Source organism: Rhinatrema bivittatum, chromosome 3 (assembly GCF_901001135.1).
Source record: "Rhinatrema bivittatum chromosome 3, aRhiBiv1.1, whole genome shotgun sequence".
NCBI lineage: Eukaryota > Metazoa > Chordata > Amphibia > Gymnophiona > Rhinatrematidae > Rhinatrema > Rhinatrema bivittatum.
Genome location: NC_042617.1, coordinates 486,784,008 through 486,804,955, shown reverse-complemented (window position 1 = coordinate 486,804,955; position 20,948 = coordinate 486,784,008). Strand labels below are relative to the sequence as shown.

At 45.6% G+C, this 20,948-nt stretch overlaps 1 protein-coding gene across 1 annotated transcript in view; it reads left to right on the top strand.

The window, feature by feature from the left end:
• Positions 1 to 20,948, top strand: part of TDRD6 (tudor domain containing 6) — a 408,994-nt gene that overhangs the window by 361,178 nt on the left and 26,868 nt on the right. Inside the window, 2 exon segments of the mRNA XM_029596059.1 lie at positions 8,519 to 8,614; positions 15,614 to 15,736. Of these exon segments, the coding sequence (XP_029451919.1) occupies positions 8,519 to 8,614; positions 15,614 to 15,736 (219 nt within the window).

Here is a 20,948-nt window from a genome sequence, read left to right as displayed (position 1 = left end):
CTCTAAGAGGTATTGATTGGGGGAGGCAGTTATTTGGGGCCACCTCCATGGCTTTTTCCTGTCCCAGGGGCCGGGATAAGTCCTTTCATGGAGTCAAAAGGCAAAGGGCTAATGCTGGTTCTGCCCCAGGGGCTGGCAGAGTCCTCCTAGTGAGGGTCTGTAGGTTCACTCCCTTCTGGTTCCTGTAGGGCGGGACGTCTATCGGAGTTTTACAGGGAGTGGACCCAGGTAACATCTGACCAGTGGGTGTTGGAGATTCTGTTCAAGATGTGCGTTAGACCTTCATTGTCCCACAGGCTATTTGAGAAACTTTATTAAAACTTTATTAAAACTTGCAGACAGTGATACTGGTTCCCCCGTCAGAGCGGGGATGGGGCCTTTCCATTTATTTTGTAGTGCCCAAGGACTACCAATAATCCCGGAGTAGACAAACGTACCCCTCCAACTTCTCTCTCAAACCATGTTCTTTGTGCAATGCTTTATAGGTTATGATTAGCACTTTAAGCTGTTTCCTATACCTAATAGATAGCCAGTGAAGTTGCTTCAGAAATGGGGTAAGTGACTCCCTCCAGGGCAGATCAAAAATAAGCCGAACTGCCAAAATTTGGACTAACTGTAGAACCTTGATCAATTTTGCTGGTAATCCATAATAAAGAAAATTGCAATAATCTATGAAAGGCCATCTTTGCTACCTTAGAGACATGTAACTTGAAAGATAGAGGAATCAAGGTAACTTCCAAATTGTGTGTTGTTATAGCCAAGTCTAACTTTGCTACACCAGCCTGAATTGATACAGGTAATGGCACCGATGTACTTCCAACCCATAAGATCACTGTCTTCTCACAGTTTAACAATAGGTATTATGCAAAAAACAATTGTTAATTTTGGCCCATACAACACAGTATCATTTGTATTGGATTGTTTCCTGGACTATCACTAGGAATAAAAATCTATGTCATCCACATAACACTTATTTCTCCCAGGACAAGCAGGATAGTAGTCCCCACATATGGGTGATACCATCAGAAGGAGTCTTGTCATGGAACACTTTTGTCAAACTTTCTAGAACTTTGACTGACTGGCACACTGAGCATGCCCAGCATGCCACTAACCCTGTAGCCACCAGGGGATCCCCTTCAGTCTTTTTTTTTTTTTTCCATGCAGCAGTTGCCTCGCGGTTTAGGAGCTCTGTGAGAAATTTCTCAACTTTCCTCACAAAACTTTTAATCTTTCTAAAAATCACCCTCACCGGGGTCCCCCATCGCGCACTGTTCCTCCGGCGCTTGGTGTTTCCCTGTAGTTTCCGGTCGATTCCCGGCGGCATTCTCTTATCAGTGCCCGACGGTCATCGACCACACACCTGCCTTTTTTTTACAGTGGAGACCAGGTTCAGAAAATGTTCCGAGTGTCCGAGGACCATGTCCATTGCGGACCTGCATACCGTTTGCGTTTTGTGCTTAGGTCCCTCTCACGACATCTGCCAATGCCCTAATTGCGCACAAATGACCCCCAAATGACATCGCACTCATCTGGACAAGATGGCGCACTTATTTGGTTCAAAACTTTCTGCTCCATCGATGTCAGTTCAGGCGCCATCGACCTCAGAGACACCCCGCCAGGAACATCAAAAGTGGGTGACCGTCTGTCACCGACACTATCAAAGTTATCAGCGTCATCATCCTCTGTGCCGGAGAAGGACTGGACGAGCACAGAGGGAAACACAGACACCGGCACAGACAGGTATCCCTGACTGGTGCCGGCACAGATACTGTGGTGGCATAGACGTCCATCGAGCAGCCTGTGAAGAGGGCCTAGGGAGAGGAGCCCCCATCCTCCTCTGGACCCGGGACCCCTAGGTGTTCCCCCACAGATACTGGTGCTGGGCACCGAGCCTCTACGGGCCCCCGTGGAAGCTCCAGTGACGCCAAGCCTGCCTCCTACCCATGCCGGCTTTTCGGGAGGAATTGGAAGGCATGGTCCAAGAGGCAGTGCTGAATGCCCTAGGCTTCCAATCACTGCCGGTGCCAGCCCCCATACCGGAACCGGCGCTCTTGATGTTCGCAGCACTCCTCGAGCGCCTCGACACGTTCATCGGTGCCTTGCCAACTCAACCCGTGCCACCGGACATGCTGGCACTGAGTCATCCATCGAGGCTTCCGCAGGTCCCAATACCAATACCGGGTTCCTCGAGAAGGAAGAATCTGCTCCTTGCTAGATCCCTCCACGAGAACCACCAATTCCTTAACACATTCCAGGCCCATCGGGGCTATCTGTGCCCTCAGTGCCAGCATCGATTCCCTCTGTGCCGATGCCGCATCCATCGATGCCTTCTCACCCTTTCGGCTTTGGCATACTTCCTCCATCGGGAAGTCCTCCAGGGGAAGGGGAAAGTCCCTATGATCCATGGGGAGATGCATCTTCAAATGGTTCTTCACAAGCTTCCTAGGAGTTGCTCTCAGAGCCTTCACCCCTCTGGAAGAGAGGCGACTATCTCCTCCGAAAGACCTCTCCTTTGCCAATTTTGTCAGAGATGTCTGAGACTTATCCCTTTTCCATTGGTGACTGAGGAAGATTCTCGTCACAAAATGTTGGAGGTCTTACAATTTGTAGACACTCCAAAGGAGATAATGGTGATACCAGTGCACGAAGTCCTTCTTCGGCGGCTTAGAGGCAGCGGGTGCATTTCCTCAAGCGCGGCGGTGAAGGTATTTCCCCTCTCCCCCCGCAGCCGGAGACCGCCCGGGTTACAGCCAGGAAGCGCCGAGGATCAGGTAAGGCGTACATCTCTTACTTTTTGGTCTCCGAGGTACGAGGATCGGCGGCGTTGCCTGCATGTGGCACGCCGTGGAGGTCGCCATTTTGTCTGCCTTGTTCAGGTATTGAGCGCCCATGATAGGCGCCTGTTGATGGGCGCACAACGCAGCATATATATTGCTAAGCATATGTTCATATTGTATATTATTGAGCGCATATTGTTGAGCGCATATTGTATATTATTGAGCGCATATAGCTGACCGCATATTATTGAGCGCATATTGTATATTATCGAGCGCATATTGCTGACCGCATATTATTGAGCGCATATTATTGTTGAGCGCATATTGCTGACGGCATATTATTGAGCGCATATTATTGGCAGCATAAGCGCCGGCGCCCTGCATTCGCAAGACGCGATGGAACATTTAAACGCCCCGGCGTCTCCAGAGGCGGCACCTCCTGTTTCCGGCGTGAAAGCTTTCGGCCTCTGCTCAGCGTGCCAGCTTAGAGCCACGCAGAGCGAGGAGCCAGACTCCCTTTGTGCCCAATGTGAGGAGGCCGTGGGAGCCTCGGGCCAGGACCAGTCTCAACTGAGGTTTACCGACAGTTCCCCAGGGGCCACCCCGGATTTAGCGGGCCGTCTCGAACAACCGGGAATCCCGGGGGACCTGGTACCCCGACGGCTAGAGACCGCTTCCATTTCCTGGGTGGATTTATTTAAGGGAATCCATGCCTTTGTACAGATGCAGTCAGCTTCCTGTCCAGGCCCTGCTGCCGCTCCGGCTGACCCTGCCCCTGGACCTTCTCGCCCTTATTGCGGGCACCCGCCTCCGGGCATTCCGGCTCATGCGGACCCTGATGTCTCGGAGGACGAGTCCGAACCCCCCGAGGAGGGGAACTTCCCTCGGGGATAGAGCCATACCGAACTATGAGGCGGTTCTTTCCCAAGGAAGATCTCTCCGACCTGGTTTCTCAGTGCCTGACGGAGTTGGCTATTCCAGGCCCCAGTATCATGGAGGCATCCACGCGGAACCCCCTGCTGGAGGGTCTTCGTCCCACAGCCCGCCATTTCCCCTTCCTGCAAGCGGCGCAATAGCTGATCGATTTGGAGTGGAATGCACCGGAGGCCTCATTCAAAGGGGGTCGGGCCCTGGCTGGCATGTACCCCCTGGACCCGGCAATCAAGGATATGCTGGCGTGCCCTAAGGTGGACGCCTTGGTTAGCGCTGTGGTCAAGCGCACTACCATTCCAGTGGGGGGGGGAGGCGGCCCTCAAGGAGGCTCATGACCACCGCCTGGACGCCATCCTGAAACAAACCTTTGAGGTGGCAGCCCTGTCTCTGCGAATCGCAACCTGCTGCACAGTGGTGACGCGTTCCTGTTTGTCACAGGTCAGGAACAATGCTCCGGCAGCGGACATGGAGTCAGCTCTCTCGTTCCTCACGGATGCCGCCTCCGACCTAGTCCGTACGACAGCCAAGAGGGTCTCATCCTCCATAGCTGCCAGGAGGCAGCTCTGGATACGGAACTGGTCAGCCGATGCTCCTTCTAAGACACGTCTCACTAGAATGCCGTTCAAGGGTTCTCTCCTGTTTGGCAGCAACCTCGAGCCAGCTCATGAGGCGCCTTTCCAGTACCTCGATTGCCGGAAGACAGGTCCAAGAGGAACCAGCGCACCTTTCCGAGGCCCTCCAGAGGTAGAAGCTCCCAACGCTTCACTCCCTATAGGAGTCATTACCAGGCTCCTCGTGCTCAGGCCAGGAACCAGTCCTTTCGGACCAAGCAGCACAAGAGGGGAGCCGGCTCGGGTTCGGGGCCCAGCCGCACTCCACAATGAGAATCAGCCGATCCATCCGGGGGACGAAGCCATAGGGGGCAGGTTAACCCTCTTCTACCCCAGATGGGTCGAGATTACGTCGGACCAGTGGGTCTTCGCCATCATCCGAGAGGGCTATTATCTGGACTTCCATCACATCCCTCCGGACAGGTTTGTGGAATCTCCGTGTCCAATCCACAAGAAGGCAGCATTGGAAGCTACCCTGGCGAGGCTTCTGTCCTTGAAAGCCATAATCCCAGTACCTGCATGGGAAAGATTCTGGGCACTATTCCATTTATTTCATGGTACCCAAGAAAGAGGGCACTTTCCGACCCGTCTTGGACCTCAAGTCAGTCAACCGATACTTAAAGGTCCCGAGGTTTCGCATGGAAACTCTGCGCTCAGTCAAGACCGCAGTACAGCCAGGGGAATTCCTCAAGGCCTTGGACTTGGATCAGGATATGCAGGTAGGCTTCTGACATCGGGATCATCAGCACTACCTACGCTTCAAGGTTCTGGGACGGCACTTCCAATTCCGGGCTTTGCCCTTCGGGTTAGCCACAGTGCCGCGGACCTTCACCAAAGTGATCGTAGTGGTAGCAGCGGCGCTCAGAAGGGAAGGAATCCTTGTCCATCCCTACCTAGACGATTGGCTGATCAGGGCGAAATCCCGAGACGAGAGCCAATCGGCAACCAACAGAGTGATCTCCCTGCTGGAAAGCCTGGGTTGGGTAGTCAACCTAAACAAGAGCTGCCTACAGCCTTCCCAATCACCGGAATACCTGGGAGTCCAGTTCGACACCCAGGCAGACAAAGTCAGCCTCACCACCAAGAGAAGGTTAAAACTCCAGACGCGTCTACGGTCCTTGATGGGAGCCGGCCGGCCCATGGCTTGGGACTATCTGCAGGTTCTCGCACGGGATCGACGCCCTGGTTCAACCATGGCTTCCGGGGACCCTGCTTATACGCCTTTCCGCCGTGGCCCCTGCTGGGCGCCCTTATACACAAGATTCAGAGGCACAAGGGCCTAGTTCTTCTAGTGGCACCAGACTGGCCAAGAAGACCCTGGTACGTGGACATGAGAAGACTACTGTCAGGGGAGCCTCTTCCCCTGCCTCCTCTCAGGGACCTGCTTCGTCAAGGTCCCATCCTCCACGAGGATCTGACTCAATTCTCTCTTACGGTCTGGCCATTGAGAGGGCTAGACTGAAGAAAAGAGGTTACTCGGAGCCGGTGATAGATACACTCCTCCGAGCTCGCATGTTTTCCACATCCCTCACCTACATAAGGATCTGGAGAGTATTTGAAGCCTGGTGCGACACTCATGGCACCAATCCAAATGCGACCACAATCCCTATTGTTCTGGATTTCCTGCAGGATGGGCTTCAGAAGGGTCTCTCCCTAAGCTCCATCAAGGTTCAGGTGGCTGCGCTGTCTTGCTACGGTCCCAGAAGGGATGGCAAGACCATTGCCACGCACCCAGATGTTTCCCGCTTCCTGAAAGGAGTCAAGCACATTCGTCCGCCACTGAAGTGGCTGGTGCCCCTGTGGAACCTCAACCTAGTTTTGGATTTCCTTGCGGGATCCACCTTCAGACCCCTTCGGGGCCTGTCTCTCCGTTCGCTAACTTTGAAGATGGTATTCTTGCTGGCAGTGTGTTCCGCACGCCGCATCTCAGAGCTACAAGCGCTGTCCTGCCGTGATCCCTTTCTCAGAATCACTCCAGAGGCTATCCATCTTTGCACGGTTCCCTCTTTCTTACCTAAAGTAGTCTCTCAGTTTCACCTCAGCCAAACCATATCTTTGCCAACTACGGCGGGTTTGAAGAAATCAGAAGACGGGCGTTTGCTATGCCATCTCGACATCGGCAGATTGCTGCCCAGATACCTGGAAAAGACAGAAGCAGTACGAAAGACGGACCATCTGTTCGTCCTCCCCAGCGGGAAGAAGCAAGGGGAAGCGGCCTCTCGGCCCACCATAGCCCGCTGGATCAAGAAGTTATCAGAGCGTCCTACGTAGAGGCCGGGAAGTCACCGCCTCTGCAGGTCAAGGCTCATTCCACCAGAGCACAGGCGGCCTCTTGGGCAGAATCTAGGATGCTGTCGCCCGCAGAAATATGTAAGGCGGCGACATGTTCCTCCCTCCATACCTTTTCCAGATTTTACCGTCTGGATGTTCAGGCCAGGGAGGACACAGCATTTGCGAGGGCAGTCCTACGTGGTCCTCAGGCAGCCTCCCGCCCAGTTCGGGAGTAACTTTTGTACATCCCACTTGTTCTGAGTCCATCTGCTACACGCTAGGAAATGTTGAGATTACTTACCTGATAATCTCCTTTTCCTTAGTGTATGCAGATGGACTCACCATCCCGCCCAGCTGCCAGTATACATGGGTTTCACCAATTCAAGGTAAGGCATGTAATTTCTTACACGAGAGCGTCCCCTCTACCAGGTGTCGACGCTTCCGGTTGGGAACGCTGGCGGTCTCCAGCTACTATCAATCGGTCAGGGGAATCCTGTTTCACTAATTCATTGATCGTCAGTACATATATATCCATAACAGCTTTTGCAAGGAAGATTACTGAGTTGCTTCACTTCCTGTGGGGGGGTATATGTACCCGTGCTGACGTCAGATCCGTCTCCAACTGCTAGCACGAGCACACTATACCCACTTGTTCTGAGTCCATCTGCATACACTAAGGAAAAGGTGATTATCAGGTAAGTAATCTCAACATTTGTGGCTGTTTAAAACTGAAGTTGGCCCCACTTGCCTTAAATCAGGGCTTCCCAAATGGGGTCACAAAATCTTCAGCTGGGGTCACAAGTGCACACTTCGGATACCGCCAGCAGCAGCATTAGTAATGGAAGTCAGCACGAAGCCTATGAATCAGCACTTATTCACAGGCCCTGCAGTGACACAAGTTTGTGGTAACAGGAAGCTCTACATGAGTGGGGGATCAGGGTCGCTGCAAAGCCTATGAGATTGCAATACCTCATAGGCCCCGTGCTGACTTTCATTACTAATGCTGTTGCTGCTTGCAAATCACAGTCAGGCTTGGGACCAGCCATGACGGAAGGGGAGGGCTGAGTGTATGAGCAGGTCGAGATTACTACCGGTCTTCTCACCCACCAGTGAACATACTCAAGACAAAAATATTGCACCTGTCAGCAGCCTGCCCTCTTATCCCACCAGTTGTCATCTACCTTTGGCCCATAGTCCAAAGGAAAATGTTGCTGCTGACTCTGACCAGGGTAGTGTTTGGTGGAGGTGCTGTATGAAGGGAGGTATTAGATACAGGGGGGATTTGTGGGGTGGATAAGGGATTGGCTGTGGAGGGTAAGAGGGGGAATGACAGAAGGTTGTGGGATGTAAGAGGAGCTGGGGATGAGAGAGGATCAGCTGTGGATGTGTGAGACAGGTTGGGGAAGAAAGTGAAATAGAGATGGGAATAAGAGTGAAGAGGAAATGGCAGAGCTTTAGTTGGAAGTTGTAAGAAGAGCTTGGGGTAAGGGAGGATCAACTGGGGAGCCATAAAAAGGGCTAGACAGAGAGAGAGGGGGGATAGGCTGGAGGATGTAGAGGGGTTTAATTGGAGGGGATGGAGGTTACGAGGGAGGGTCCTTTGTTAGGGTTAGCAGTTAAGGGAGGGGTGAAGGTTGAAAGAGCATCAGCTGGACTGCGGGGAGGGTAAGAATGGAGTTATTGTTGGAAAGATACTGTACCCTTACAAATTTGTTTTGGTCGTTCTCTGCAGTCATATGAATTTTTCAAGTACTAAAATGAGGTCATATTGGCTAAATGTTTGGGAAGTATTGCCTTAAATCCTCCTTTGCCTCCATTCTTTAGCATAAAGTTAGTATCCATAGGGAGTAAATACCTTAAACACAAACTAAAAATATCTGCCATTATATTCTGTAATGTATTTTTTTAAATCTATTTTGGTTGCAGAAACAGTCTCTAGTTCAGACATGAGCTTGGATCATGACATGGACTTCTGTGATCTTAAGAACAAGGCCACTAGTACACAAGCTGAGAATGAACAGGGTATTGTGACATTACAGTATTGCTGATTGTGATTCAATTACTATGTTAAAACTGAGATGTGGATAGTGTATATGAATTATGTTTTGAAATGTTACTCTTTAAGGGCCCTCATTGTGAGAAAAGGTAAATGGAGACTGGGGAGAACTTTGAACAACAGTTTGTTTTAAAGTAAATTTAATGCTACTATTTTTCCTTTTTAAATTCAATCATGCATGAAATTATACTGTAATCATGTTCTTTATTGTTAATATGGGCTTGGCACTAGGTGTGGTAGCCATGGATAGAATTTAAATCATTTGGTAGTGCTGAACATGCGGATGCATAGTGAAAATACTTTCAAATGCATATGCTTCTAGCCCCTTCGGTGTTTCCACACCTTTATTTTATTTTTGTTAGGAAAAATAAGATTATTTTAGCACGAGGCAAGTTTCCTCTGCACTCATGCAGGCCAATCCACATCAGAGGGTTATGCACTTCTACCAGCACATAGAGATAGAAAAAACTGACTCACTGACGTCACTGATATATAGCCATATACTGACAGCCTGCCAGTATTCTCCGTCTCCAGTAGGTGGTAGACATGCGTCTCCCTAGAGCGGATTGCTCGTATTTAAAACAGAGAAAAAAAAAGAATAGATTGAAGAGGTTGAGCTCCTGAAGTGACACCCGACTGGTCTCTCCCTCAGTTGAGCAGCTTAAGTCTCAATGCCTGGCCAGGCTTAAACTTAAGGACGAGGGAGAGCTCAGCGGTGAAGGTTTATGCCCACCCTGCACCATAACCCGTGACCTGATCATGCTTTCAGCCAGGGAAGGGCCAAGTTCAGGTAAAACAGAGAAAGGAGGGAAGTGTAAGGCCCCCTCCCTCTTTTTTTCTTTACCAGGTCATATCTCTCTCTGTGTTTTCTATCCTTACCACCTCTCTAACCTCTGGTGAGTTAGTGGAGAGTAGAGGCAGCATGGATCAAGCAGCTTTCACTAGGTCCCACATCGCAGACTCAGTTGGCTGTAATCAGTTTTTTCCTGCGTTCTTGTACATGCGTGCTTACACATAATACAGCAGTGGCTTAATGTAGGCATGCACATGCATGTATGCACACAAGCCCACAGCCTAGATTAGGTGCATAATTTGCATGGGTACACGCGTTGATGTGCTTGCAGGGACTGAATGGAAAGAATGACATTTTTTGGGGAGGATAATGGTGCCGGGGACAAAAAAGTCTAAACGCCTTGCTATTTGTGCGACTTGGCATATAAGGGCAATTCAGCTGTTGCTCTCACATCACCTGTGCCAGTGCCTTCTGGAGGCTCAAGGCAGTTTTCCTCCCAAGGATTTTGCCACTGTTATGGCATCCCTTCCACTGATGGAGGACTCAGTGGGAGGCGATATGATGGACATTTCCCCTCCCCCCCTTGTTCCTGGGGAGGGATTGGAGAGTGCCATGTTTGGTTCTGTGGTTCCTGGAATGGATTTATCCCCCTCCTAGGTGGAGTTCTTTCCAGGGGTTTCAAGCCTTTCTAAAAAGGCATACTGTAGAGGCGAAGCAGCCCAGTAAAAAGGGGCTCATCATAGGTCATCCCAGTTGGTGTCCAGGTCAGGAAGGCACCATAGAGAGGCTACCCCTGAGGAAGTAAAGAAGGATGAGGATCATGCCCATCAGATGATTGTGGTGGAGATTGGATTTCACACCACATAAAGACTCTGCTCTTTCTCTTTCACAAAGACAAGTTGCCAGGTCTGATTCAGACCCTGAAAACACTCCAAGTAGATGGGGATGATGCTATGGAATCACAAAAGAAAGATCCTATCTTGGTTACCTTGTGGAAGGCACCATGTTTCTTTCCCCTCCTGGAACCAGTTTGAGTTAATTGAAATTGAGTGGAAACCCCAGAGGCAAGCTTTAAAGGGGGTGTTCTTTGGCAGGTCTGTACCCCTTGAATCCGAAGGCAAGGCAGCAGTTGCAATTCCCAAAGGTTAATACCTAGGTTTTCTTTGTTACCAAACGAACCACAACCCCAGTCGAAAAGAGAGCAGCTCTGAAAGATGACCAAGCTGGGAAGATTGAGGCCATTCTCAAGCAGGCATTGAAGCCAAAGCAATGAATTTTCAAATGGCTTCTTGCTGCTGCTCACTGGCTCAAGCAGGTTTGAGTCTCTCTCAAGAGACTCAAGGAATGGGAGCAGATAGTGGGCCAGTGTTGGAACCAGGTCCTGCATTTCTAGCTGAGGTGTACTAGACTACACTAGAGGTGTAGTTTCCATAATAGCAGCAAGGCATCTGTTGTGGTTGTGGAACTGGTCGGCAGATCCTATTTCTAAGTGTAATTTGATGAAGTTACCCCTTAAGTGTTCTCTTTTGTTTGGGAGTGAGTTGGAGAAGATGACAAATAGATGGGGTGAATCCAAAATTCCACAATTGTTGGAGTACAAGAAAGCGGCTTTGCATTCTTTTGGGGCGAAAGCTCACTCCAGGGATTTCTTTTGATTTTGTCCTTAGAGAAGGGCAGTGATTCAAAGGTGGCGTCCCTTCAGAAGATCAGTCCTTTCAACCTAAGAAGCCATGTAAGGACACAGACTTCGGGCTCGGAGTGTCTCAGTCTTCACTATGAAGGTACAGGGATCCACTTACTGGTTCTGGAAATAGGCGGACTTCTATCTCACTTTTATCTCAGGTGGTACCAAATCACAATGGATCAGTGGAACTTGGATGTAATAAGAAATGGCTATACTGAACTCTTCCATATGCCTTTATGGTCTCTCCATGCAACTCACTAACAGAGAGAATGGCATTGGAGGCTACTTCAAGAAGGCTGCTAGACCTCAGGGCCATGAGTCCAGATCCCAGATTGCAGGAAAATATGGGGTAATATTCTATTTTGTCATTTCCAAGAAGGAATAGGATTCCTTCTCACCAGTCCTGCATCTGATGGAACTCAAGTAGCATTTGCGCATGACTCACTTCAGAATGGAAACCTTACGCTTCGTAATTATTGAGGAACAGAAAGGGGAGTTCCTCATGTCTTTCAATCTGTCAGAAGCCTATCTACATATCCCCATTCAAAAGTAACATCAGCGGTTTCATCATGTTGTCATTCTAGTGCACCATTATCAGTTTCAAGCCCTAACATTGTCTAGCTACGGCGCCCAGAACTTTTTCCAAGATTATGATAGTAGCAGTGGCATTTCTACGCAAGGAGGTTATTCTAGTCCATCCATATCTGGATGACTGGTTGATTCAAGCCAAGAGTACGGAAGAAAGTCATTTCGCATCTTGAAAGTGATCTGCCTCCTTCAGGAGTTAGGCTGGGTGGTGACATTAATCAAAAGCAGTTTACTGCCATCACAGACCCTGGAATACCCCTGAGTGCAATTTGATACGGAGCAGGACAGAATGTTCCTGCCAGAGAAACGCATCTGGAAATCAGTGGCTCAAGTTCAGTCCTTGAGGATGACCATTTTTCTAATGGTGTGGGCTTATCTACAGATCTTGGGGTCGATGGCTACATTAGATGTAGTACTCTGGGCGAGAGTACATATGCGGCCACTTCAGCATGTGGTCCTCGCAGGAAGGAATCCGCACTCACAGGATTACGCAGGAATGCTCCACTTATTGATAGAAGTGAGCGAGTATTTGCAGTGGTAGTTACAATGGGACCACCTCAGGAAAGGAGTGCCCTTGGAGACACCAGATTGGTTGATGCTCACGACAGACACAAGCCTTCTGGGTTGGGGGGCTCACTGTTGAGAGTTGATTGCACAAGGTCATTGAAATGCCAAGGAACGACAGTGGACCATCGGTTGTTTGGAAGCCCGTGCAGTTCACTTGATATGTCTTAAGGTTTGCTGATCGATTGGCAGATTGAGTGGTTAGAATAAGGTCAGACAGTACCACAACAGTTGCCTACATAAATCATCAGGACGGAACCAGAAGTCAGGTATCAATGGAGATAGATGCTCATGGCATGGGTAGAGCAACATCTTTAGGTTTTATCTGCCTCTCACATTGCCGGGAAGGACAATGTGCCGATTTTCTCAGCAGGCAGGCCTAGGAGAGTGGGAGCTGGCAGATGATGCCTTTCAGCTCATGGTTTTTTGATGGGGGCAGTCATATCTGGCTTTAATGGCAAGGTACATAAAAGCAAATGTGCCACAGTTCTGCAGTTGCAGAAAGGACTCCAGAGCATTGGGAATTGATGTTCTCGTCCAACAGTAGCTACGGAACAAAGTATTATGTTTTCCCTCACTGGCCAATGATCGGTAGGTTAATTCAGAAGATTGCAAGTCATTCTGAGACTGTGCTGGTGGCTCTGGATTGGCCACAGAGACTATGATATGCTAACCTCCCACAACTCCTAGTGGGAAAACCTATGAGACTGCTGGTCAGGGAGGATCTTCTGCACCAGGAATTAATGCTTAAAAATCCAGGTCAGTTCCATCTTATGATTTGGCCCTTATATTAGGGTTTAGAGAGTTTTCGAGAACTGGTGTGAGGTTCTCACCCTCTCAGTAGAAATCCTGCTGATTTTGGAATTTTTGCAAGAAGGATTGGTTAAGGGCTTGTCGTTAAACACCCTGAAGGTGCAGGTTGTGGCTCTCGCATGCCATGGAGGGTGGTTTAGTGGTAGGTCCTTGTGCTTCATCCAGGTGAATCTAGGTTCTTGAAGGGAGTCAAGCATCTGGGCCTCCCTTGCGCTTACCTCTTTGGGACCTTAATCTGGTATTGAGATTTTTATTGGACCCTATTTTTTGGGCGCTATGTGATTTCTTCTTGTAGCTGTTACTTTGTAAATGGTTTTCCTAGTGGCAATCTGTTCGGTGAGGCATATTTCCAAGATGCAGGATCTTCCTTGCTGTGAGCAGTTTCTAGGAATAACTCCAGGAGTGGTGCAGCTCAGGACTATACCTTCCTTTTTGCCGAAGGTGTTTTCATTTGAATCAGTCTTATTTCACTACCCACATTGGACAGGGAGAGACATGAGTGGGATTTTCAGTTGTTTCATCCCTTAAATGTGAAGTGGAATCTTAGGCGGTACTTGAAAAAAGGATTGGATAAGTTCTTGGAGGAGAAGACCATTACCTGCTATTAATTGAGTTAACTTAGAAAATAGCCACTGCTATTACTAGCAATGGTAACATGGAATAGACTTAGTTTCTGGGTACTTGCCAGATTCTTATGGCCTGGATTAACCACTATTGGAAACAGGATGCTGGGCTTGATGGACCCTTGGTCTGACCCAGTATGGCATGTTCTTATGTTGAAGGTTACTCGCTCTTTGAGGAAGACTGATCGGCTGTTTGTTCTCCATCATGGAGGTATACCAAGAGGAGCCGGTGTTGAGGGCGACACTAGCCCGTTTATATGGATGCAGATGTTGTATTGCCTAGGCAAGTCAGGGCACATTCCACTAGAGCACAGGCAGTCTCATGGGTGAAGATTCAGTTGTCTCTGGTTGAGCTTTGCCAGGCAGCAACATGGTCATCCTTTTATACTTTTTTCCAAGCATTACTGCTTGAATGTTAAGACTGAAGAGGATGCAGCCTGCACATGGGCTATATTGACAGGTGCGCAGACAGCCTCCCACCTGTTTCAGGAGTAACTTTGGTATATCCCACTGGTGTGGATTGGTCTGCCTGAGTGCAGAGAAAGGTGAAAATACTTTTTACCTGATGATTTCCTATCCTCCAAGGAAGGCACGCCAATTCACAACCTGTCCTGGGCTTCCTACTTGGTTTTGGTTTTAGTTTGTCCTTTATTCGGGGACGATACAATACGTTCCTGGTTATGAGTCATTTGAAGGACTGGTAAGTGGAAAACCAGCCCCTAAGATCACTTGATGTTAAATTTTTACTGAGTTCAGTGCTTCCTAATTAACAGGAAGTAATGAGTAATTGACTGTTACGTCATGTTACAAGTTTAATCAGTTTGTTCACAGTTTGGCTTTTCTAGAGATACTGGTAGGCTGATGGGGCAGGGCTATATGTCAATAATGTCAGCGAATCAGTTTTCTCAATTAGGAATGCATAACCCACCGGTGTAAATTGACCTTCCTTCCTTAGAGGAAAGGAAATTATCAGTTAAAGACTTCTTTCATTTTTCTAATGCCAATTTTACTTAAAATGAAACAGTACATTTCTAAAATACAAGGTAAAATCTTCAGTTAATGTATTGCCAGACAATATTTTAATAGACAGTGCATTAAAGTAATTTTGCTTTATTAGCAGGTGCCTAGTTGGTGCAGTTAAAATGAAATCCCTGCATGTTACTTGCTGGGCATCTTCTCCCACCCCCAGCTCTGCACTTTTGCAGTGTGGGAAGAAATATGCATGCTGTGAACGCCAAACTGCATAAGCTATAGTTCATTCCATTTATGAAAAAATTTAAAAAAAATCTATTATCTTTCAGCATTGCTTATCCAGACCAGAGTATGAGATTATTGAATACCAGAATTGTAGAGAGAGTACCAGTGCTTTAAAGTAATAACTAGTTTAAAAGAAAATATTATATGTAACTTCAAGGAAGTTGTGTCCAATAGTAGCTGTACTCTGTATTATGCTGGGGAATTCTGTTGGGCAGAGTAGGGTTGATTGGGTGGGGGTGAGGGGGGAATAAAATGTTAAGACAGTATAATTCAAAAGAGAATTATCTATAAACAATTAAACTAAAAATGAAAAAAATAGCATCAGTTCTTCATTCTGAAATGGTAACAAACGAATTTTCGTGATTCATGTTGCAATGTAAGTAAAATTTGTCCACTTGAATAATGCTTAGTTTGAGCTAGTAGTCAAGCCAGACAGCATCAGATCCAAATTGTCTAAACCACAGGGATTATTTAAACTGTATCAGAATATTTGTTTGTGCTATAACTGCAGAGATTATGGATGTCTGGAGGTGAAGAAAAGAGGAAGTCTTGTTCTTCTGCTGTTTAACAAATGGAAGTCAGTTGTTTATACATTGAATAGATAAATGTTTTCTACAGCTTTCTGACAATTATTTTTTATCAGATATGCAAATAAACTGTTTAGAAAGGGAGAACATGCTGGTGGAGAGGAACAGTAGCTGTAGGGAGCAGGCGCCCACACTGTGTCCCTGCACCATTGACCCACCCCAGGAGTATGATGTAAAAGGTAGGTTGGAAGTTAAAGAACCTGAAAGTAGCTATGGGGTGGAAGAAGGAACATAAGTGGGAAGGGTATTACCATTTTTTTTCAGTGGGCTTTGAGATATTACATTTTCTTTGTACACCTGTCTTATGTCATTTATTGATTTGTATATATTTATTTCAGAATTCCATATAAAAGTTGAAATTGTTTTTCAGAAATAAATTGTATGAACAAACAAGTACAGTGGGAAGCAAATAAAATGTGAACTTCACAAACAAACTATTAGGGAACAGCATCATGTACCTTGGTAGATCACAGTTGACATATTGTCAAGAGTCTAGATTTCAAATGGTGTGAGTAGATTTAAAAAAAAAAAAACACTGAAGAAAATTTGCCATTATTGTCTGAGATTGGTTGTGACTAATAATGAAGTATGAACAGATATGATAGGCCCAACTGTCAATCACACTTGATTGCTAAGTCCAGCTGAGCTAGAAGAAATATTCCAAACTGAAAGCTTCAGATTTTTTCCTATAAGAATACAAAACATTTTTTTAAATCATTAGGTCACTTAAAAATTAAGTGGTAGCAAATAAATCATGGCAGTTCAAAGTAAACTTAGCGATTATACTACTTTTTAAATTGAACACAATATACAAACCTGTAATCCCTTTGTTTTCAAGATGGAATATTAGTATTATACTGATGATTGGTCTTTAATAAACTGCAGCATCAGCACCTTGAGAAGCAGAGAATAATTGAATAAATTTTTCCAGCAAAGGCTCGCTTAGCACTTTTATATGGTGACCTTGTTATACAACATCAAGACCAAATCGCAATGAAATGGACACTGCTGTTGAGGTATGAAAAGAAGCACTTCACACTGCCCAAACTATGGCTGACTACTTCCATGACAAGGTTCAAAAAATTAGTCTTCAGTTCTCAACCAGGTCACCTTTATATCCATCTCACCCAGTTTTCCCCTCTACTCTTCCCCTAGCCCTGCCACTTTCTCCTCCTTTCCTGAAGTCACAGTGGAGGAAACTGCCCATCATTTCTCTTCTTGCAAGCTCACTACTTGTTCCTTTGACCCTATTCCCACCCACTTCCTCAGCTGTATCTCCACTACAGAGATCCCTTCTATCTGTTGCATCCTCAATTTCAGTCCTCCCTGCTACTGTTCCTGCTGCCTTTAAACAAGTTGTGATCATACCACTCAAAAAAACTTCACTGGACCTTATCTGTCCTGTCAACTATCATCCCATTTCTCTCCTCCTTTTTGCTTCAAAATTAGTGGCAGTGAACAGCAGCACGGTCAAGTATCTTAACTTTCTTATATTTCAAGCCATTTTTAATACTTTCCAGTCTGGTTTTCACTCACTACATAAAAACAGCCTTGCCAAAGTTTCCAATGACCTATTTATGGCTAAAGCCAAAGGCTTTTACTCAGTCGTTATCCTCCTTGACTTATCTGCTGCTGTTGATCACCACCAGTTCCTTGATAATCTATCCTTGCTTGGATTTTGGGATTCTGCCCTGTCCTGGCTCTCTTCTTACCTCTCCCATCGTACTTTTAGTGTTTTCTTTGGTGGATCTTCTTCTGCTATCCCGCTATCAGTCTGTGTGCTTTGGGATTCTGTCCTGGGCCCTCTCCTCTTTATATACTAATTCCCTTGGTACTCTGATCTCATCTTATGTCTATCAATTACATTTTTATGCTGTTTTCCAGAGTTACCTGTCTACTAGATTCTGCGACTCCTATCAGATCTACATTTCAGCATTTTCAGTCCTCTGGCAGATTTCAGTTCTTTTGATCTGTAGAGAGAAGAAATAAGGATAGCTCTTCCAGAGATGCAGGATCCTCCTGTGGTTCCCATTGAGAGCAGAGGGACCCGGTTTCTGCTTGAGGAGATAGGTGGTCGCTTATTTCGGAAGCAGGACGCAACAAAGGTGACCCTGGACAATCTTTTCAGTGTTCAGGAAGTGGTTCTAGTCCCAAGGTCCCAGTGAGGTCAGGGGTGTTATTCCATATATTTAATTGTCCCGAATAGACTATTCTTTTCATCCCATTTTGGATCAAAAGCAGGTCAAGTTTCTCAAGGTGTCTCATTTCCGGATGGAGACACTGAATTATTGCGGTAAGACAGGGAGACTTCTTAACCTCTCACAGAGGCTATCTTCACATCCCTATTCAGAAATTCTACCAGAGTTTCCTACAGTTTGCCGTGTTAGGTGGTCATTTTCAGTTTCAGGCTCTACCTTTTGGGTTAGCTACGGCTCTACAAACGTCGAAAGTGGTGGTGGTGGCTACAGCTTTACAAAAGGAAGAGGTTTTAATCCATCCCTACCTTGATGACTGGCTAACATGGGCAAAGGCAGAGCAAGAAAGCATTTCTTCCACCAAGAGGGTGGTCTGACTGCTTCAGTACTGAGCACAGTCGGGTTCATCTGACAGATCAATGAGTTGCCAAGCTTCGGCAGCATTTTCATGGCTTCCTGGCAGCCAGACTCCAACAGTTTGGAGTTATCTGCAGCTGTTGGGTTCCATGGCAGTGGCGTTGGACATAGTTTCTTGGGCTACAGCACATATACAGCCTCCCCAGAAAGTCATATTGTCCCGGTGAGATCCACAGTTTCAGGATTACTTCAGGAGGTTTTTGCTGGTACTGGAGCCGGTCTAGGTGAATTTGCAGCAATGGTTGGATCCCAGGAATCTTTTCACCAGGGTGGATCTTGAGTCTCCAACCTGGCTAATATTGATAATAGATGTCAGCCTTTTGGGCTGGGGGACCATTTGCATGGGTCAGATTGCTCAGGGGGTTTAGTCGCCAGAGGTGGTGATATGGTCCATCAATCGTCTGGAAACTAGGGCAAGTCGTCTGGCTCTGCAGAGGTTTGTGGCTGTCTTGCAGAGATAGGCAGTCAGAGTAATGTCAGACAACAATATGGCTATGGCTTATGTAAATATTCAGGAGGGACCAAGAACCCTCAGGTGTCAAAGGTGTTAATTTGGAGATTCTTTGAATAAAAAGAATCTAAAGATGGTTTTAACCTTGCATGTTGCTGGGGTGGAGAATGTTAAGGCAAATTTCCTTAGTCTGAATACAATCAATCCCATGAAGTCCCAGGAAGCATTTGATCTGATAGTTGACAGGTAGGGTCCTCCCTTTTTGGATCTAATAGCATCAAACAAGAATGTGAAGGTTCAGAGGATTTTCACTCACAGAAAGCAGTCACGTTCATATGGCGTAGATACATTAGTTCAGAGCTGGCTAGAGGAGGAGCTGCTGTATGTGTTCCCTCCTGTTCCATTAGTAGGAAAAGTGAACTACAAACAGGTACTTTTCTGGCTTGAATTTAACTGAGACTTTTTTTTAAAGCTGCACTCTATTAATTTTAAAAAAGAATATCACAAGAAAATCTTGCTTAAGGAAAGGTCAATATACAATTAAATGAAGCAAAACATTACAAAAAGCAATATATATGTGTGTGTGTATATATATGTGTGTATATATATGTGTATAAATATATATATATATATGTGTGTGTATATGTGTGTATATATGTGTATAAATGTGTATATATAAATGTGTATATATATATATATATGTGTGTGTATGTATATATATATGTGTGTATGTATATATATATGTGTATGTATATATATATGTATGTGTGTATATATATGTGTGTATGTATATATATATGTATGTGTGTATATATATATATATATGTGTGTGTGTGTGTGTGTGTGTGTGTATATGTACACACACACATTTATATAGAAAACAAATCAGGCAATATATAGACTAACCAATACTTAATAATCACAAAAAAGACACTCTAAAAAGAGTGGGATACAAGCACTTTCCGTATTTCAAACAAATGTTTAGTCACTAAGACAGTTATTTATCACACAAAATTATTTATTACAAAAAATGTTACAAAAACATATTAATTTGATCATCTCAGTAATAAGTATTCATTATATTCTCCATTTTCTATTACTTAAAAAAATGACAATTTACCTGAAAACACGGACCCTTTAATATGTATCATATCAAAAACTCATTCATACCTAATGTTCCCCCTATAAAACCATTCATAATCCACACTATACCAATCGTACTGTTAGCCTAACTTCAGCATTATTTTCCTCCTTCCAACTTAACATATAATCACAATTTATTAGATTATCACAGTGATATCCCTCAAATTAATTATCATGATGAAACATTTTAACAATCATGACACAAAGCCGGTGTTCTCCTTATTTGCTGTAGGAATGTCCCGACAAGGTCCTTGTTTCGCCCAACAGCTTCCTCAGGGGAATATTTGATTAAACAGAACATCTGAAATCTCGCTGAATGCAGCTATAAAAATAATTACAAAAAAATGTTAATATAAAAATACATGCCCGAGCATTTTTATTTATTTTTTTTTTTTTTACAAAAAAGGAAACTTAATTAAAAATAAAGTCTTTTTACCACATACCAAAAAAATTAAAAATATTATCAGTGTTGTTGTACTTTGTTTATCTTAAACAATAAAAAACGTTTAAACATAAAATACTCCTTTGTACTCAAATCCATATTAAAGCCTCCAGACGGCACTGGCACAGGTGATGTGAGAGCAACAGCTGAATTCCCTTATATGCCAAGTCGCACAAATAGCAAGGCGTTTAGACTTTTTTGTCCCCGGCGCCATTATACTTGTCTAGCAGACCTGAATTTACCCAGGCACAAACAGTAGCCATGTCTTTAGACCCTTCCTAAAACAAATTTTTATTTCTAAGCTGAGGTGGTAAACTATTCCACGGTAGAAGAGAGATGCAGGGCTTCCATCTAGGCTTCCATCCATACCTTGACAGCTCATTACTGCCTACAAAATATATTGTCAAGTCAGCATTCTTTGACAGGACATGCTAAAGAACCTATTTAATTCATTTCCTTCAACTCAATTCTTCCTTACAGCATTTGCCATATACAGGTTGCAAAGTCTACTGATAATGTAATAGAAAAATAAATTGCTGTTCTCAGCTTGGGAGTTTCCACTTGTATGGTTGATTTTTGTCTTGCTTGTCCAAGAAAGCTAAGTTGCTCTCCTGTGACAAGTGTTCTCTGTAGACTGCATGACAGATCAGCCACACAAATACATCCTTCTGCCCATTAGAGTTTAAGGTTAGCTTGCAGTAAGGACTGAGGAGACTTGGACTGCTACATGGGAAGGTGTACAT